This window comes from Uloborus diversus, chromosome 1, assembly GCF_026930045.1.
Source record: "Uloborus diversus isolate 005 chromosome 1, Udiv.v.3.1, whole genome shotgun sequence".
Classification (NCBI taxonomy): Eukaryota; Metazoa; Arthropoda; class Arachnida; order Araneae; family Uloboridae; genus Uloborus; species Uloborus diversus.
This window is the reverse complement of record NC_072731.1, coordinates 145,793,449-145,812,277: the sequence shown is the minus strand read 5'-3', so window position 1 is coordinate 145,812,277 and position 18,829 is coordinate 145,793,449. Positions and strand designations below refer to the sequence as shown.

The following is an 18,829-nucleotide window of genomic DNA, read 5'->3' as shown; positions in this document are numbered from 1 at the left end:
GAACAGCGTTTTCATCTGGTGCTTAGCCAGGAACTCACGGACTCGCAATGCATTATGGAAAAAGGTGCTTTGACACGAACTTGCCTTCATTTGCTCTGTTCATTTGCAACCATCTTGATAGTCAATCAAGGGTCAAAGTCCAACAAACGAGGAACACGAGTCACATTGTTGTTGGTTTTGCTGGTTGACGGCTGCCCAGACCATTGCTCATCTTGAACCTCTTCCCGGCCCTCTTAAGAGGTCTTTAACCACCTCAAAACTTGTGAATAGGACAGAGAACAGTCTCGGAAAGCCTCACGAATCATTTTGTTAGTCTCCTCAAGAGATTTTGTTGGTTAAGCAAGAAAACTTAATTGCGTACCATTTTTCCTGTGACACGGACGATGCGCAGAGGTTAACATTAACTTACGTCCGGCTACTTCCACAGCTTGGAGAACATTGAGACTGGTTTTCAGGAAAACCTTAGGGTACCCCTCACCTAAATCAAGTAGTTAGATTATACTCCAACCAATGAAAGCCGCCTGGAAAAACCCATTGCATTACTTTCGGAATACACATTGTATAACCATATACAAAACAATAAATTTTTGCCCAAAAATTGTATTTTAATCGCATATTTAAAGAATCATTGTGTGAAACAACTTAGCAATCTAATATGACATTCGCGTTAAATGTGTTGGATATGCCTAATCAATGATGATAGCCAAATTTCAGATATAAAAAGGCATTCTACAAAAAGTAAAAAACTTGACTGGTTGCAAAAAAAGCAAACATCTTCTCTCTTTATGACATTGAAAAGGAAGATTCTTTGGTTCACGATATGTTTGCTTCATAATTTCATCAAGTCTTTCAATAAAAAATATTATAAACTGTGAAACACATATGTGTATTTGTTTTACCAATTTTTCCATGTTTAAGATTTTTTTTAAAAAAATTTCAAATTCATTTTTTGCATTTTTTTTTTTTTTTTTTTTTTTTTTTTTGTAAAATACCCAATTTTTGGGTATTTACCCAGGCTTTGTGTAAATACTCGGGTAAATACCCAAAAAATATTTAACTACCCGCTGGGTATTTACCCGATCCACATCACTATATTTAATACAAGAAAGCAATGCATCCTTTTAATTGCACAAAACAGTTCATGATGCACGTCCTTATGTTGTTCAAATAATGTAAAATTTTTGTTGCTAGGAATTTTACGGATTATCTGAGTTTTTAGTGAGCCAAGGTGGTGTGAGTCCCAATTACTTCAGATTTTTGAGACTTGACTGTAGTTAATCAGAACATGATATAAAGTAGTAAACAGGAAATCCTGTTACTGACTCTTAAACAGTATTTATGAATAACAGCAAATGTAACACCAGAAATCACTGAAAAAAGACTAGAAAGTTTTTATCTCGCTATATTACTTTCAATTCCCTTACTACTATGTCGGAGCAATTGCCAACAAAAATCTATTTTACTAACATTGTATCCAGAGTATTTCTACATTGCAACTTTTGACCCCTTGGTGCAATAAGAAAAAAGAAAAAGAAAGAAAAACTTTTTTTTTGAAATGTTAAGCTTTTTGCTATCATATTAAAACGGCAGTTGTTTTTTCTTTTAAACATTTGTGAACCCCCCTCCTCCTATGTTCTTTAGGTAGAAAATATCAAATTATTTCTTTTAAATGCACTACCAAAGTAATTTAAGAAAAAAAATGTGATTGAACCTGAAACCATTAATTTTAATGGACAATTAATCAGAAAATATTCAATAGTTCTTTTTGTTATGCCAAAACTCTTTTTCCTTTAGAAGTCATGTAGTAAAAACACAATTGTTACCAAAGCAGTAATTAATTAATGAGTTACACATTTAAAAAAAACTTATAAAGCTATAGCACTATAGTTAGAAAAAAAATGGGGGAACTCACCAAAAGAAAAGATGATGATTAAAAGTAATTTACATTACATTTTCATTATTTTTACAATAAAAAACCAAATATTTCGGGAGGCAGTTGAAACCTATAAAGTTCATCACCTTTGTATGTTGACCGCTTTTTTCTCTCAGATACAGAATTAGTATTATGTCATATATATCAACCTCTATAAGTTGACCATCTGTCTACAGGGTTGTATCCAGAGGGGGGTGGGGCGAAATGTTTTGTATTGTAACACAAAAGAAAGTTTTTTCTTTTTTTTTTAATATTAATGTCAGAAAACGAAAATAACAAAGGTTTTTTATTCCTAATTTTGAAACTATTAAACGAGTAAAAATTTGAAGAAATACAGAAAAAGAAATTCTAGTTTTCATTCGCTGAAAAACTTACTTGAAATTTAGACCCTTAATTCGGACTTCCTGCTGTCTTTCCCAATTCAGTCCAAGGCAGGCCCCTTTGTCAGTTTGGTAGACTTGCTCTCCTCCAGGGGCATGCACAGAAATTTTGGGGCCTGTCAAATGACTTATTCAGGTCCCCTCATCATTTATACCTATTTTCAACCCTAGTATTAAAAATATTGGGCTCCCTCATTCTTGGGCCTGGGTCAACAAGTGTCCCTTCTCCCCCCTGTGCATGCCCCTGCCCTCCTCCCCCTAAAACTCTTATAAAACTTATACTGCACCGATTTCGAGCCATGGACTCCTCAAGGGCCGGGCCCCTAGTTTCCGATTAGGTATGTATCTGGTTACCAAGATGTGCCAAATTCAGCTCCTTGATACATCCTGAGTTTAAAATGCAAAAATTATGATTTTGGCCTTTTGGAGCATATTTTTCAAGATCAATTTTCGTGACTGATATGTTCCATGTCTCTTGCCATTTATTTAATACCGAATTCTTTGTTATTGCTTGTTTTTATCTTACTTCTGCTGCATACTGTTAATACCTTAAGCATGAGAAAAAATAACACTTACTCTACTCTATTTCATTTTCTGCACTACTTGTGATTGAAAAAAAATTGTTTCGAGAAATATTGAGTTGCATTTATTTTTAACTTAAAACGGATGTGTCTTATAAAGTTTTAGTCATTTGTAAGACTGTGCAATCAACTTCTGAAAAGTGTAAATGAAGTGCTTTAAATAATTTCAACTGCTCTTGAGCCTTTGAAAGTTATTTAAGTTTTTGAAATTCCTCAAAAAGTTCTTCAATTTTGTCTCTTATCAAAAAAATAAAATATGAATTGTCCAAATGGAAAGAATACTACTATTTCGTTCCTAATTTCTGAATCTCTACACCATTTCTTTTAAACCATTTCGTACAATTTTATGCTGTAGGGCATTTGATGAAAAGGAGGGAGGGATGTTGAGGAAGTGATCAAAAACAAACTACACTAAAAGCCAATATGAGCAAATGACAATGTGCTTCTCTTTTCTCCTCTCTCGTTTTTCCTCTCTGTCAATTTTTTTTTTTTGATTGATCTTGATTTGAAAAAGAATGCATCACTTTTAAAGGACTTTGTTTGCCTATTTTTCTTTACATTTTTGTAGTTTCAATTACCCTATATAAGGCCTCAAAATACAGATTTTTATGTCTATTTTTCAAAAAATTTTCTCAAGGAGAAACATCCAGACCCCTTGAAATTACGGATGTTTTACATCTGACTTACAGGGACACTCTCCTGTTATCCTTACCCTACAAGGTGAATAAAAAATAATAAGAAATTAAATTAAAAATAACAACAGTCCAACAGTGGAATCATGTGTGTGTGTGTGTGTGTGTGTGTGTGTGTGTGTGTTACGGGAATGTGCGAATCCGGGCCCCTCCCAAAAATTTTTTTCTGGATACGGCCTTGCCTGTCTAAGTTGAGCACAAAACTGCTGCATTGCAAGCACTCAACTTACAGCAGTTTCACTGTATTTTAATTTCTAAAAGTCGGGGGGAGGGGATCAATCCCCCCAACCACCCTAAATGATAGGATAGCAGTGGCGTATACAAGGGGGGGGGGGGGTTGGGGGTTTAAACCCCCTCTTGACAAAAATTTAGGTTGAATTGTGAACTTACGTGAACTTCTTATGATGATCTTTAATGATAAAAATTGTGTAATAAAGGACTTTAACTGTAACCGTGTTCGGAAAGAGAGAGAGAGAGAGAGAGAGACAGCAAATCGAACAACATGACTATCGCGAGAGGCACGACGTCATAGAATGTTCCATGTAAGCTTGAGATATGTATATGTTCTTTTACAAATGTGTTGTGGCTGCTTTTTTATATGTTTAATTAAAGTATAGCGTGCTAATGCAAAACAGCGTCTATTGTTATTGCATCGATATCTGCTTGTTATGCCTCCAAACACAACAAGCAAACACTACATGGTGGCAGCGGGTGGATAGGTCATCGCTGGGCGAGGAATTCCTGGTGTTCTCCTTTCTGCAGGTTTGAAGTCATCTAATTCCTCAGTCTCTGGTTCGAAGTCTGTCAAGGGAATCAAATGCATCCTGTTTCTTCAGTACTGTTTCTTTCCCGACTCTACAATGCATGATCTTGGGTAGTTAGTTTTGCGTCCAATTCTTCCTGAGGTTCTTCTATCCATTATCCATATGGGATTGCCCGGACTTAAATTGCTTAGATCGCTAACTCCATGTCTCTTATTATAATTTTACCATTAAAAATCATTGTATGATCAAACCCTACCCTTGGAAAAATCCTGGATATGCCACTGTGGGCTAGTGTTTTAGTTCAAGTATAAAACATTGTCAATGAAAAAACATCAATATTGGAAAAAATATCGACCTTCTAACATCGTTGGTAAAAACATCGAACCGGTGACATGCCGCTGACTACTGTCAATACAGCCTTTATGAAATTTTTTAAGTCAATTATGTTAAAGGACACTTTAAAAAAGGCTAATTGACATTGACACTTTGTTATCGTAGTGCGAATGAATGGTTTTGCATTTTTAAGAGCGTTTCATCATCATCAAATTTTAATTGACAACATTTAAATCACAGTTATGAATAGTCCAAGGCATTTAGAATTGAAAACCATAAAGACAAAATTCTTACATCTAATTCAAAAGTTTGTTGGGAGTGGTCCAGGAAGAAAACAGTGCATCGAATGGTTTTGACGCGTTTCTCCCGAGCAAGCTCTGAAGCGCGCACATTGTAGGTGCCACTCGATCCAACGAAAGCCCTCCTGGACATGCTCCGTTACTGGCCACTAGAATATACAATGTTAAATGAGACAAATAAAATCAGTGAAAACATACAGTAGAAAACATTACAATACACACCTAGGAACCTGAGTTTTTGAACTATAAAAATATTGGTCTCATATAGATCATTTTACCAAGTTACAAAATAATATTTAGAATATATCAATCTATTTGCATATCAGAAAAAGTTATAACTAAATTAAGTATTTAAATTCAAATTATTCATTTTAGTTATCCTTATACATTATCATGCACTTAATGTTTTGCATAGAAGCTGCATTTTCAAGGACAATCTGGTACAATATTGTTTTCTATTTTTCTTTTAAGAGCTTAGAATTTCGGTGAAAGATGATACAGTTTCAAAGTTAATTTGCCAAAAACTGCTGCTGTGATAGGTTTGCAATAAAATAAAAAAAAATTGTCCTTTTAAAATACACAACAAATTGCTTATTTAAAAAAAAAATGTGTAGTGTTTATAGAGAATTGCGTTATATGAATCTGCAGTTTAAAGGTTCGACTACATTAGGTTTTTTCACAATAATATTCATGCTACAAAGTATGAATACATTATTAGTACATATTATGTTTCCCATGGGGAAAACCCTAATTCAGAGCAATTTATAAAAATCAAGTAATGGTTTTGACATGTGAGGAAATATCGAAGCTCAAAGCATTGAAGTACATTTTTTAGTAAATAGCAATTTTGATCCTATTTGTAAATTAAAGGAATGCATACAACATGCAAACACATATGCTAGCTAATTGATTAAACAATTGCAGCTGCTTAAATACTTGTTTAAAGTTAAACAACTACACAGACACAAAATTAAACACAAATTTTGCTTGTACACAAAATTGGATTTTTTCTTTTTTTTTAAGGAGTATCTAAGGACTTTTCAAGGATAAAAGGAAGCTTTTTTTCAAGGTCTTGTTAGGGCTATTTGAAAGTCTGAACTTTTTTACAATAATAATAATACTAAGCATAGATCTGGTTCCAATTCATATACAACGTTTCAGCATGAGACAAAACCTTTTACAAATACAAGTGTGATGACCAGCAACAGGCTCTGGGCCCAGCTAGGCTGGTCCTAGTCAGTTTATTAGTCCGCAATGAAGATCAATTGCCCTCTTACAGCTATCCACCTCTTTGCTCATTACCACTTCTTCCGGTAAGCTGTTTCAAGTGCCCACGATCCCACTAAAGTAGCTACTTTTCCTAATTATAAAAGCTTTGAAATCAATCTTTAATAGTTTAGGGGTGTAACAGAATTTTAATACCCCGATATATCACTCTTTAGATATTGATGTATTGAGGTCAGTCATTTTAACATTTAAGGGATGGGAGGGGGGGGGAGGAATATGCAAATGACATAAATGCAATGCATATTACATAAGTAAAGTAACTGCAATAGAGAACATCCATCAGCCATCTCGGCCTCGGCCAATAAATATTCCAGCAATTTATTCTAATAAGAATAGCCACAGCAGCAGTGTCCATGTGTGTGTGTGTATAGGTGGGGGAGGGGGAGTCATGAGACAGATTATATCATTGACATTTTTAGAGAAGTTATTTTAAAAAGATTTTAGCTCATTTTTTAGAAGTCATGCTTGTGTGTGTGAGGGGGGGGGCAGGGGGGGGGGGGTACTAGGTAAAATTGAGAGGGTCATCGTTTTAGCTATATCATCTGCATATTAAGACCTGCAATAGGGAAAAGCCATTGGACATCTTGATAAGTAAATATTTCAACAATTTAATTCAAATAATAATAGCTAAAGCAGACCAGTGAAATTTTTAGAGAGGTTAAATTGTAGTCTCTTGAATTGGTGGTGGCATTTTTTTTGGGGGGGGAGGGGTATTGCACAGGGGGGGGGTGATAACCCCTAGCTATATCATCTGCAATCGAGAAAAGTCACTGAACATCTTGACAAGTAAATATTCCATCAATTTACATAAATAGTAATAGCTAAAGCAGGGGTGCTCTTTTTTGAGGCTGGGGTGCAGGGGGGAGGGGGTGATGAGGCAGACTATACCATTGAAATTACCAGAGAAATTATTTTAAAAGGATTTTAGTCTCTTTTATAGGCAGTTGCGGTTTTTTTTTTGGGGGGGGGGGGAGGCGGCAATCCATAGCAATATCATCCGTATATTGAGATTTGCAATAGGGAAAGGTCATCAGACATCTTGAAAGATAAATATTTCAGCAGTTTAATAATAATATAATAGTAGCTAAAGCAGAGCCGCCCATTCGGAGGGGAGGGGGGTCTTAGGCGGACTATACTATTGAAATTATCAGAGAAGTTACTTCAAAAGGACTTCAGTGTCTTGAATAGGGATTAGTATTTTTGAGAGGAGGGGGGTTTCTCGGTAAAACTGTAGGGGTCATCTCACTTAAGGCACCACTAGCTTGTCATGCATATTAAGATCGGCAACAGAAAAAGCCATCGGAAATCTTGATAGGTAAATATTTTAGCAATTTATTCTGATAATAATAGCTAAAGCAGAAGTGCCCATGCAGAGGGTGAGGGGAGTTTTCATGAGGTAGACTACACCATTTCAAGTTTTAGAGAGGTAATCTGAAAAAGATTTCAATTTTAATGTCACTTTTTGAGGAGCGGGGCGGGGGCAGGGAATTGAGGAGGCCACCACACTTGGGGAGGGGAATGAGCACATTATCTACATAATCTGATTTTAGGGTCCTTTTTCCAATTTTCGTTTTATATCTCAAAAACTATTTCCTAGAGAGCAAAATCATCAGTTCATAACTTTAAAAAGATGTAATTGTATTTAAAAACCTTTTTATATTTTTACTAGAGGACCCGACAGACAGTGAATCATTTTGTGGAAAAAAATAAGTAAAAAGAAAATGTTTTAAGCTGCTTGGTATCAGAATACGTATATTTATTACAACTTGATTTATCTAATGCCCACTGAGCAGTTGTTTTATTAACTATTTTTTCTCGCGTAACTTGAAAGATCTTCATAGATTGCATGCTTTGCTCCTTCAGCCATACTCAAAAAATAAAAATTATCCTCAGATATTAAGAGCAAAAAACTAACTACCCATTTGGAACAAAGGTGAACTCATGCTGCAACGTCCCCCATACGAAAAAGAATAAAGCAATCGAAAAGCTATCGTTTAAAAAAATGATTATGGTAAAAACAGTTCCCTGAATAAGCGAAAATAACTCCCCCCCCCCCCACCCCTCCCGATGTAAAACAACACAAGGGTACCCGATGTAAACAAACACATTTGCAATTTAGAATCTTTCGCCAAATAAACAAAACAATACAATAAATTACATTAACAGTAGCTTTAAAATGCGAACAAACAATCACACAACTCTATCATTTTTGACCAAAGTCTTCAAGCTACCACGTTCCTGTAATCCAGCCGATCAGTGAGCGAAGGGAACTCAGACAGATTAGTGGTAAAATCTTTTGAACGAAAACTTTTAAAGCTTCAAATATGGCCTAATTTGTTCTTCCCACCAAAGATAAAAATCTTCTACTGCACTTGGTCTTTCGTGTACAAAACTACCTTGTTGTAATTTATTTGGACGAAAATAAAATTTGGGTTATCTTTAAATTCTACCATCCTTTCCTTTAATATGTACCTGATTAGTTTGATAATCTTTAAAGTATTCTTGCCTTTGGTGCCAAAACCAGGACAGTATTCATAAAGGGGGAGGGGGGCAAACGGACCTGGGCCCCTCCCCGAAACACAAAATGTTTTGTACAGTAAAACAGAAGAATTTTGTCAGAAAAGGAAAATAACAAAGTATTTTCATTCTTAATTTTGAAACTATTAAACGACTGAAAATTTGAAGAAATACAGAAAAAGTAAATATTGTTCTCCTTAACTGCAAAGCATACTTGAAATTTAGACCCTTAATTAGGACTTTCTGCTATCTTTCCTAATTAAATTCAGGGCCGTCTAGGGCCAAGGCAGGCCCCTTGTCAGTTTGGTAGACTTGCCCTAGCCTAGTCCAGGGGCGTGCACAGAAATTTGGGGCCCGTCACGACTTTTTCGAGCCCCCATCCATATTGTTTACCCTTATTTTCAACTCTAGTGTTAAAAATATCGGGCCCCCTTCAGGCTAGAGCCCGGGCCAATAGGTGTCCCTTCTCCCCCCGGTGAATGCCCTTGTCCTCCTCCACCTAAAACTCTTATAAAACTTACATTGCACCGATTTCGAGTGCAAAAATCACGATTCTCGCGTTTTTGTAGCACATTTTTCAAGATAAATTTTTGTGAATGATATGTTCCATGTCTTGCCATTTATTTAATACCGAATTCAGTATTTTGGAAGTTTTTTTTTGTTATTGCTTGTTGTTATCTTACTTCTACTGCATACTGCTAATATCTTAAGTGTCTTTTTTTTTTTTTTTTTTTTTTTTTTAAAGCTGGACAAAATGAATGGGGGCTTGATAGTAGACACCTTCAATTTTCCTGAAACTTACAGGATATTTTACTGTTATGGTGATAAGAAAAAGTGAAGCTTCTTTCCTCTCTAATTTGACTTGTTGGCCCTCGAGTGGAGGTCAAATTTTAGGGTAATGAGAAAAAAAGAGTTAAATATATGATTGCTTTCCCTCAAAAGTAATGAGTGAACCAAGCCAATTCTTTTAAATAAGGATACTACTTGATACCAGGTACATGCTAGCATAAATGTTTTGGTGGCTCACTCATGGCTTTCAGGGCAAAGGTCAATTGAAATTGCTACTTATTTTAACTTTTTTTGGCTTGTTTAGGCCCGGATATCTGCTAAAGCCGTGAGTAACCCTCGGAAATAAGTATATGAAACACAGTATTTATAGTACTACGAAAAATATAAAGCAGCTTTCTTTTCTCTTGACTTGAGTAGTTAAAACGGTCTCAAAGTCGATGATTTTTTAAAAATGCCCAAGTTTAAAGGTCAATAGCTTTAATCGCGACGGGTTAACAACTTTGGGACACAGTTACAGTTATAGTCCGAGTGGTGTAGTTTAAGGTCCAGGTTAGAAACCCATGGCAACTAGTGAATTTTTTTAATTATGTGGTCTCAAAGTTCTTAATTTGAAACAAAATAGATCACAGTTTTAAATCAATTACTCTAAAACGCCTGAGTCAATAATTTTGAACAAGAGCTGTTACTATGCTCTACATGGTTTAGTTTTAGACTCATGTCAGAAAACCATGAGATCTAATCATCTTACTTAATTAAACAGTCTCAAAATGATTTCAGTATAAAAGAACGTTTTTTCACGAGTTAAAATGCTTGCTACTCAAAATCTTATGAGCTCAAACTTATATAAATACAAGAAGGAATCAACAGCCTAATGTACTTTAAGCTCCCAAAATTTCATGCTTCCAGTGTAATAAAATTTTCTGTATCCTTGACCACAACATGGCAATTATTCTCACAAATCTGATCCGCCATTTTGGAGCACTATATCTTGGAGATCCTAGATACTCAGAATTTGGATCTCGGAAGCTGAAAATTTGCATAGATTAGTTTCAAAGACATCTCTATACCCCTATAAAATTTCATTCCATTCGCGGATGATCGAGCAGGGATAGTGTGAGAAAATTAGGTTCGTTGACGTGGAATTATCCTGATATAACATTGTTAAATTTCACATACATCTTTTGTTATTTTCGACTTTATGATGTTAATAAATCAATGCTATATTTAGGAAGAGGATTGCAATTAAGTAAGAGATTGAGTTCGTAATTGCAACAGAATTTGCATATACACTACTTAGTAATAAACTTTTATAAATAAACAAATTTATTAAATAAGGCTCAAAAAAGTAAAAATATAAATATACCTAAAAAAAAAATTCTTAGACAAAACAAAAAATGCAGGTGAAATGTGCATAATGATTATATCAGAGTGATTCCACATCAACTGACATGATTTTTCAAACTGTCCCCACTCGATCATCCCCGAATTGTAGAGGCATAGAGATGTCTTTGAAACTAACCTGATGCTCATTTTTAGCTTCCGAGAGCCGAATCCTGAGGATCTAGGATCTCCAAAATATAGTGCTCCGAAATGGCGGATCATATTTGTGAGAAGAATTGCCATGTTGTGGTCAAGGTTACAAAAAAAATTTATTACACTGGCAGGACACATTAAACTTTGAGAGCTTAAAGTACATTTGGCTGTTGCTTCGTTCTAGTATTTATGCGAGTTTGAGCTCATATGATTTTGAGTAGCACGCATATAAACTCGTGAAAAAATGCTTTTTTGTACTGAAATCAACATTTTTGAGACCATTTAATTAAGTAAGATGATTAGATCTCATGGTTTTCTGACTTGAGTTAGTGGAGCATAATTACAGCTCTTGCTCAAAGTTATTGACTCAGGTGTTTTAGAGCAATTGACTTAAAACTGTGATTCTTTTTGTTTCAAATTATGAACTTTGAGACCGCGTAATTAAAAATGTTATTAGTTGCCAAGGTTTTCTAACCTGGACCTTAAACTACACCACTCGGACTATAACTACAGCTGTGTTCCAAAGTTGCTGAACCGTTGCGATTAAAGTTATTGACCTTTAAACTTGAGTATTTTTAAAAAATCATCGGCTTTGAGACCGTTTAACTACTAAAGTCAAGAGAAACGACAGCTATTTTATATTTTCTTAGTACTATACTGTGGCGAGTAGTTAATCATATACTTATTACCGAGGGTTACTCACAGCTTTAACAGATATCCGGGCCTAAACAAGGCAATTTTTTTTTTTTTTTAAAGTAAGTTTCAATTGACCTTTGCCCCTAAAGCCATGAGTGAGCTACCAAAGTATTTATGCTAGCATTATCAAGTAGTATCCACATTTGAAAGAATTGGCTTAGTTCACACATTGCTTTTGAAGCAAAGCAATCATATATTTATCTCCTTTTTTCACGACCTTTAACTTTGACCCCTACTAAAGGACAAACAAATCAGTTTTTTAGAAAAAGAAACTTCACTTTTTTTTATCATAGTACCACTAACACATCCTGAAATTTTAACGAAAATTGAAGACATCAACTATCAAAAGTTTTAAAAAAATGTCTCTTAAGAATAAGAAAAAAAAATAACACTTTACTCTATTTCAGTTTCTGCACTACTTGTGATTGAAAAAAAAAATGTTTGTCTTGTGAGAAATATTTCGTTACATTTATTTTTAACTTAAAACGGATGTGTCTTATAAAGTTATAATCATTTTGTAAGACTATGCAATCAACTTCTGAAAAGTGCAAATAAAGTTCTTTAAATAATTTCAACTGCAGAGTATTTTAAAATTATTTAAGTTTTTGAAATTCCTTAAAAAGTTCTTCAATTTTGTCTCTTATCAAGAAAATAAAGTATGAATTGTCCAAATGGCCAGAATATTATTATTTTGTTCTTCTTTTCTGAATCTCTACACCATTTCTTTTAAATCGTTTTGTACAATTTTTATACTGTAAGGCATTTGATGAAATGGGGGGAGGGGAGGTGATCAAAAACAAACTACACTAAAAGCCGGTATGAGCAAATGAGGATGAGCTTTCTCTTTTCTCCTCCGTTTTTCCTCTCTGTCGATTAATGTCAACGATTTGTCGAGCAAGCAATTTTCATTTTGATTGATCTTGATTTGCAAAAGAATGTATAACTTTTAAAAGACTCTGCATAACTTTTAAAAGACTTTGCCCATTTTTCTTTATATTTTTGTGGTCTTAATTACCCCATATAATACCTCAAAATACAAATTTTTATATCTATTTTTCAAAGTATTTCCTCGGGGAAGAAAACCCCGGACCCCTCAAATTATGGATGTTCTACTTCCGACTTATGTATATAGTAACATTCACACTGCGTCCGCACATCCCGGCGTTGCCATGACAGCAAGCCGTATTGTACGGGACGAGAAGCCAGATATCTGACGTATCTGACGTCCGTAGGAGAGATTGGACAACGGCACGCCGATTTCCGCCATGTTTAGTCCAAGTGTTGATAGCTCGAAATGCTGCGCCGTGTGAATTTTTAGCTTTCCCACGGAATATAGGACATGAAATCTCTAAAGAACAGACTGATTTATTTTCTGCTCGTATTTTCATTAAACGGAGTAAGTGCCAAGTCTGTCAATCCGGCGCCAATCGTTTCGTATCGTCAGAGCGCTTACAAAGAATTTTTTTTTTTTTTTTTTCAAAAATGTGCACATAAAGAAAGAAAACAAACACATCTGTGATCGGCACATTCCATTTCATAATATTATAACCAGCTTCCAATTTTTTCAAACAATGTTGATCGTTGTAATGGGAATTTCGTTGTGATGGAATTCAAATAATGTAATGGCAGTTAAATAGGGACAGAAAATGTAGTTCGCTGAAACTGAAATTTCGTTGTATTGGTATTCGTTTTACCGGAATTTCACTGTAGTTTTAAAATGCGGTTTTTAGTTCGGAGAGATTCTAATCTCCATCTCCTTCTCCCAACGTCTCCAAACATAAAATAAAACTGCGTTTTTAGAGTCTTAGTGTGTCACGAATAAGAGGTCCCCCAAACACCCTTTCTTGTCCTAACACCACCAAGCGTAGCCAAATGGTACTTTTTTTTTTCTTTTCTTTTTTTTTGGGGGGGGGGGGGGGTCTGACAACTTCTTCTTAACACCTCTAGATCACCTCATTAAATGATTCGAATTCCATCAATATGGTAATATTTGGTAATAATGAATTTAAAAAGCATTAATGGATATATTTTTTAATAACAAAATTTTTTTAAAAAATACCAAGTACTTTTCATAATGCACTCAAAAAAAAAAAAAATTCTGGGTCAGAAAGGACAATTTATGAACTCCTGTAGTTTCCAAGAAAATGACACCACAAACGAAGAAAAGTGCGGCTCAAGTCATGAAGAGAATTTATATTACCACTAGCAAAAATACCCCGGCGTTGCCTGGGTCAGTAATAATTGTAAGAAACAATCGCAACTTTCTTTCGTTTTCTGTTTTAACTGAAAGAACTCAAAACACACCGTTTTGACGTGATTAAAAATCGAGCTTCTTCCTTACCCATAATAGTGGAATAGCAATAAATATAAAGAACCTCAATGTTTGCTTGTTAAACTCATGTTTGCTCCGGAGAAGCCTTGATTCAAAATTTTCGTTATGATTACTTTTAATATAGCTGTTGTTAAACAACGAATTTTTGTAACAATGGGTTTTATATTTATTCACATAGAGTGAAGAAATTACATAGAGAGGCCCTGCTATACTAAGAAATTGAAGCCGGAAAATTGCACCGCTGTATCCCAAGATCCTTAGCTTCTTGCTAAGTATTTTAAGATACATCTTGATTCAAAACATTCCATTACTGAATCTCAATCGGTCGTTAATTTAAACTTAGATATTGTTGCAAGTTTATGAAGCACGTTTTTGAAATTGCATTAAACATGAATTAAAATGCAAACCAATCCGCCAGCTACTTTATACGGTCTCTTTGGGAGATTGGTGAAAACTATACTCGCAAAGCGATCACGTTATCATAACCCCCGCTCATCATTGCACCGCTGAATCCCATAATTCCGGCTTCAATTTCATCTCCTTTTTACCATAGACGGGGTCTCTTTATGTATATTTCTTTACTCTAAGTTTCATCATAACATGGGGAAATTATATGAAATTTACTGCTTTCCAACATAACTTTTTTAAACTAAGTTTTTAATTAAAAAAATTATAGCCTAAGTTGCTCCCTGATAATGTAGCTATCTATGGTGAAAAAATGATTAAAATTCGTCCAGTAGTTTTTGAAGTTCACCCCCGGACATCCGGACAGAAGTAGCCCTTTATGTATAAAGATGAGGATACAACTCCTAAGAAAGCAATAAATGTCATGCTTGTCCAGAGTAGCCTTGATTAAAAATATTAATTGTGATTACTTTTAGTATTGCTGTTGTTAGGCAACGAATTTTCCTAACAATGGGTTTTATATTTAACTAGCAAAAATACCCGGCGTTGCCCGGGTCAGTAATAATTATGAGAAACAATCGTTACTTGCCCTTGTTTTCTGTTTTAAGCGAAAGAATTCAAAACAAACCTTTTTGACGTGATTAAAAATCGAGCTTCTTCCTTACTCATAAAACTAAAATAGCAATAAGTATAAAGAACAAAATAGTATTCATTTAGAAACGAAAGCACGACATTTAAGCGTATAGAAATTTGAAGAATTTCCGAAATGTGAAATTAAACTTTACATGTTTAAAAAGATTTATCTGTTAGTACTTTTTTTTTTTTTTTTTTTTTGCATCTAAAACCTCTGTATGGCTATTGATGTACGAACTGTTTTAAAAAATGTAGCCGCCCGTGTTCCCCTTAAACTTGCTTTAGTTTTTTTGGGCAATTATTGTGGGCATTTAGTGCGGTTTAAAATGTTACCAAATTTGCGAGAATCATTTTGGGACACCTTCGATAATACTCCCCGCTCTTACTAATTCTTATTATAGAAATATTGTCGCCAGATGCTGAGATACTTTTGGTCAAAATAAAATGGCGCTAAAACAGTTTCATCCCGAAATGTTTCCAAAATAAGTAGTAAAATTTGGCGATTGTTTGAAATTGCGCAAAAATACAAATTTATGGAAGTTTTTTTGCTCTTTATTGGATTTGCCTTATTTAATTGCTGGATTATTTTACACAGTAAAACAAAGTTTTTTAAAAAGATTCTTTGATTGGCGATATTTTGTTTATATGGTGTAAGCTGAGAAACATTATTACGTATATTCAGTAAAATAATTGTTGAGTGCTAATAAGCACAAAACTGCAGTCTTCGGCTGGAAATGACTGAGCTGGCGGTGTATTTCATGTATTATTACGTAGCATTTGGCTTCAAAAACAGCGACAGTTGAAAAAACTACCAAATGAATCAGCTACTAAATCTTTCTGCAAAAATTTTGGCGATATTTCTGCTGATTGATTGGATAGTGAGTAAGTGTCCAATCCGCATAAATAATAATAAAAAAAAAACCGTTAATTACATTTAAGTTCCGTTTAAATGGAAAATAATCAACCAAATCTAGTTATTATTCGCTAATCTTGGGGAAAACACGTTACTTTAAGATTTAACTTGAGAAAAGCCTCAAACAGTCAGAGAAAACACAAAAACATTCAACAATTCTAACTATGAACTGGGAGTTGAGATGATACACTAAATAATGAATTGGGTTGAGGAAAGCCTTCGAACATGGAACAAAAAAAGCTCATAACTCGTTTTTCATACAACTTAGAACTTTCTAACAGATGCCATCTTCAGCAGAAAAATAAGCGCTTTCGATGGACACATAATTTTAATATGTGCATGTATTTTTTCACCGTCATATTGGTGCATTTATGCGAAAATTTGGACAAATTAGAATAAAAAAGGAACTATCAATCGGATTTTTTTCGAACTGGTCTACAAACCTCCCCAGTACCAAAAAGAACAAACGGTGAAAGTTTCAGCCAAATCTGCCGGGTAGTTTCTGAGATCTTAGGGAACAAATTTACCAAACTCCATTTTTATATATATAGATTATTTAATTCGGAAATTACATGAAATTTATTGTCTTCCACCATAACTTTTTTAAACTAAGTTTTTGAGCAATAAATTATAGCCTAAGTTGTTCCCCGATTATGTAGCTATCTGTGGTGAAAAAATGGTTAAAATCCCTCCAGTAGTTTTGAAGTTTACCCCGGACATCCGGACAGAGATTAGCCCTTTATGTATAAAGATTATCTAATTTTCAATCATAGCTTTGAGTGTTTAAACATGCATATTTTTCTTTTAGGGAAAGTTGGGTTTGAAGTGACTAGAACCGCACTTTTCTTCGTTTGTGGAGTCATTTTCTTGGAATTTTCGAAAACTACAGGAATTCTTAAATTGTCCTTTCTGACCCAGAAAAGTTATTTTGTCCTTCTTATTGCATTATGAAAAGTGCTTGGTATTTTTTAAAAAAATTGTAATTTTATTATTTTTAGTGTAAACGTGTGTATTTCAGGAATACAGGGTGTCCGAAAAGTTCTTGACACATTTAAACAATTCATAGAAAAACCAACAAATTGTCGTATGAATTTGCGGTTTGCCCCATAATACTTCACAGGTTCAAAAGTTTTTATGACATCGAAAAAAAAAAAAAAAAAGGAAAAGGGGGGGGAAAAAAAGAAGAAAAAAGGCATTTCGCAGCAAGGGTTATACTATGCTTGTAACTTCCTTTAGTAATTTTCATTCCTTTTTACGTTTTCCCATGTCAACAAAAACGATTTAAAAGTTTTTGTTGACATGTTAAAACGCAAAAAGGAATGAAAGACACCCTGGCTGCGAAATGCCTTTTTTCTTCTTCTTTTTTCCCCTTTTCTTTTCGATGTCATAAAAACTCTTGAACCTGTGAAGTATTATGTTGCAAAAGGCAAATTCATACGACAATTTGTTGGTTTTCAATGAATTTTTTTAATGTGTCAAGGACTTTTCGGACACCCTGTAGAATAATTTTATCCTCAGGAAACTTCACCTTATTTTTTCATATAAATGCTCGGTACTAAAAGGGAAAAAACCTATATACGTATCTAAAACTTGAAGCAGTTGGCACTAAAATTTAATCCTTCTTCCTCTCTAGGACTTATGCTGGCTAATTTCATGCTTGCTTCAGAGAAGCCTTGATTCAAAATTTTCATTATGATTGCTTTTAACATTACTGTTGCAAGGCAACAAAATTTGTAACAATGAGTTTTAAATTTAAGCATTTAATAGGGAAATTACATCAAATTTGCTGTTTTCAATCCTAACCGAAATAATAATTTTATTTTAGGATTTTAATTTTTCAGCGCTAAATTGTGCCTTAAGATTAAGCAAATCATTTAGTGAAATCCCGAAGTCTCTAAGTGGTTTAGTTGCAGAGATATAAGCAAAACCAGGCCTCAGATTTCTCCGTAACAATCCGCCAAGTATAATAAAAGTGCTTAAAAAAATAATAAACTGAAAAGTATGCTGGAAAATGAACTGAATCATTCATAACACACATTATTATTATTATCACTAGGGCTGTTTATTGTTATTTCAATAGTAACCTTCTGCGCCAACTGCAGGAATCCTTACTAGAAAGTCGCCCGTCATAAGCATGACGAGTGAAAATTTGCTTTTATGTACATTTGAACGCAGCGATTGCCCTGTTTGTAGTTTAAGTTAAGTTTGGCAGTTTAACCCTAACCCCAAAAGGATTAAACATCAACTCCAGTAGATAGCGGTCATTGTTGACCATTTTTACGTATCTTTATTCTCCTAAAATGACAGTCTTACCAATTAAGTCACCCTATCGAGTTCAGCCTTGTCACGATAAAGCATTTCCCTACATGTTAAACATTACCAAAACATATTATCAAATTATCATGCCGTGGTGCGAGTTTAATTGTTGAAACACGCGGGTTATTTTATCATCAGCTATCATTAATATGAGGATATCGTTTTACGTTACTGTTCAACCACGGATTGCATGGAATTTTCAAATTGTCCAGATAAGACAAAGCTATGATGTGAATAAAGGGGAAAACTAAAAATTTGATGCGCGTATTCCGCGCATTTGAATGAGACTCTGCTTCTGAAAAAGCTGAGATCGGTAAAAAAATAATAGATTCGTCCATTTCCGGCTGTAAAACGGATGTTTGTCTTTCCATACAATCCGTGGTCAGACAGTAATAATATGAAACAGTAACATCGACTGTTATAATT

General features: G+C 34.4%; 1 protein-coding gene across 1 annotated transcript in view; it reads right to left on the bottom strand.

Annotated features, from left to right (window-relative positions):
* LOC129216145 (tyrosine-protein phosphatase non-receptor type 4-like) overlaps positions 1–18,829 on the bottom strand; it is a 150,534-nt gene that overhangs the window by 44,170 nt on the left and 87,535 nt on the right. The window contains 1 exon segment of the mRNA XM_054850305.1: positions 4,978–5,131. Within this exon segment, the coding sequence (XP_054706280.1) occupies positions 4,978–5,115 (138 nt within the window). The 5' untranslated portion in view covers positions 5,116–5,131.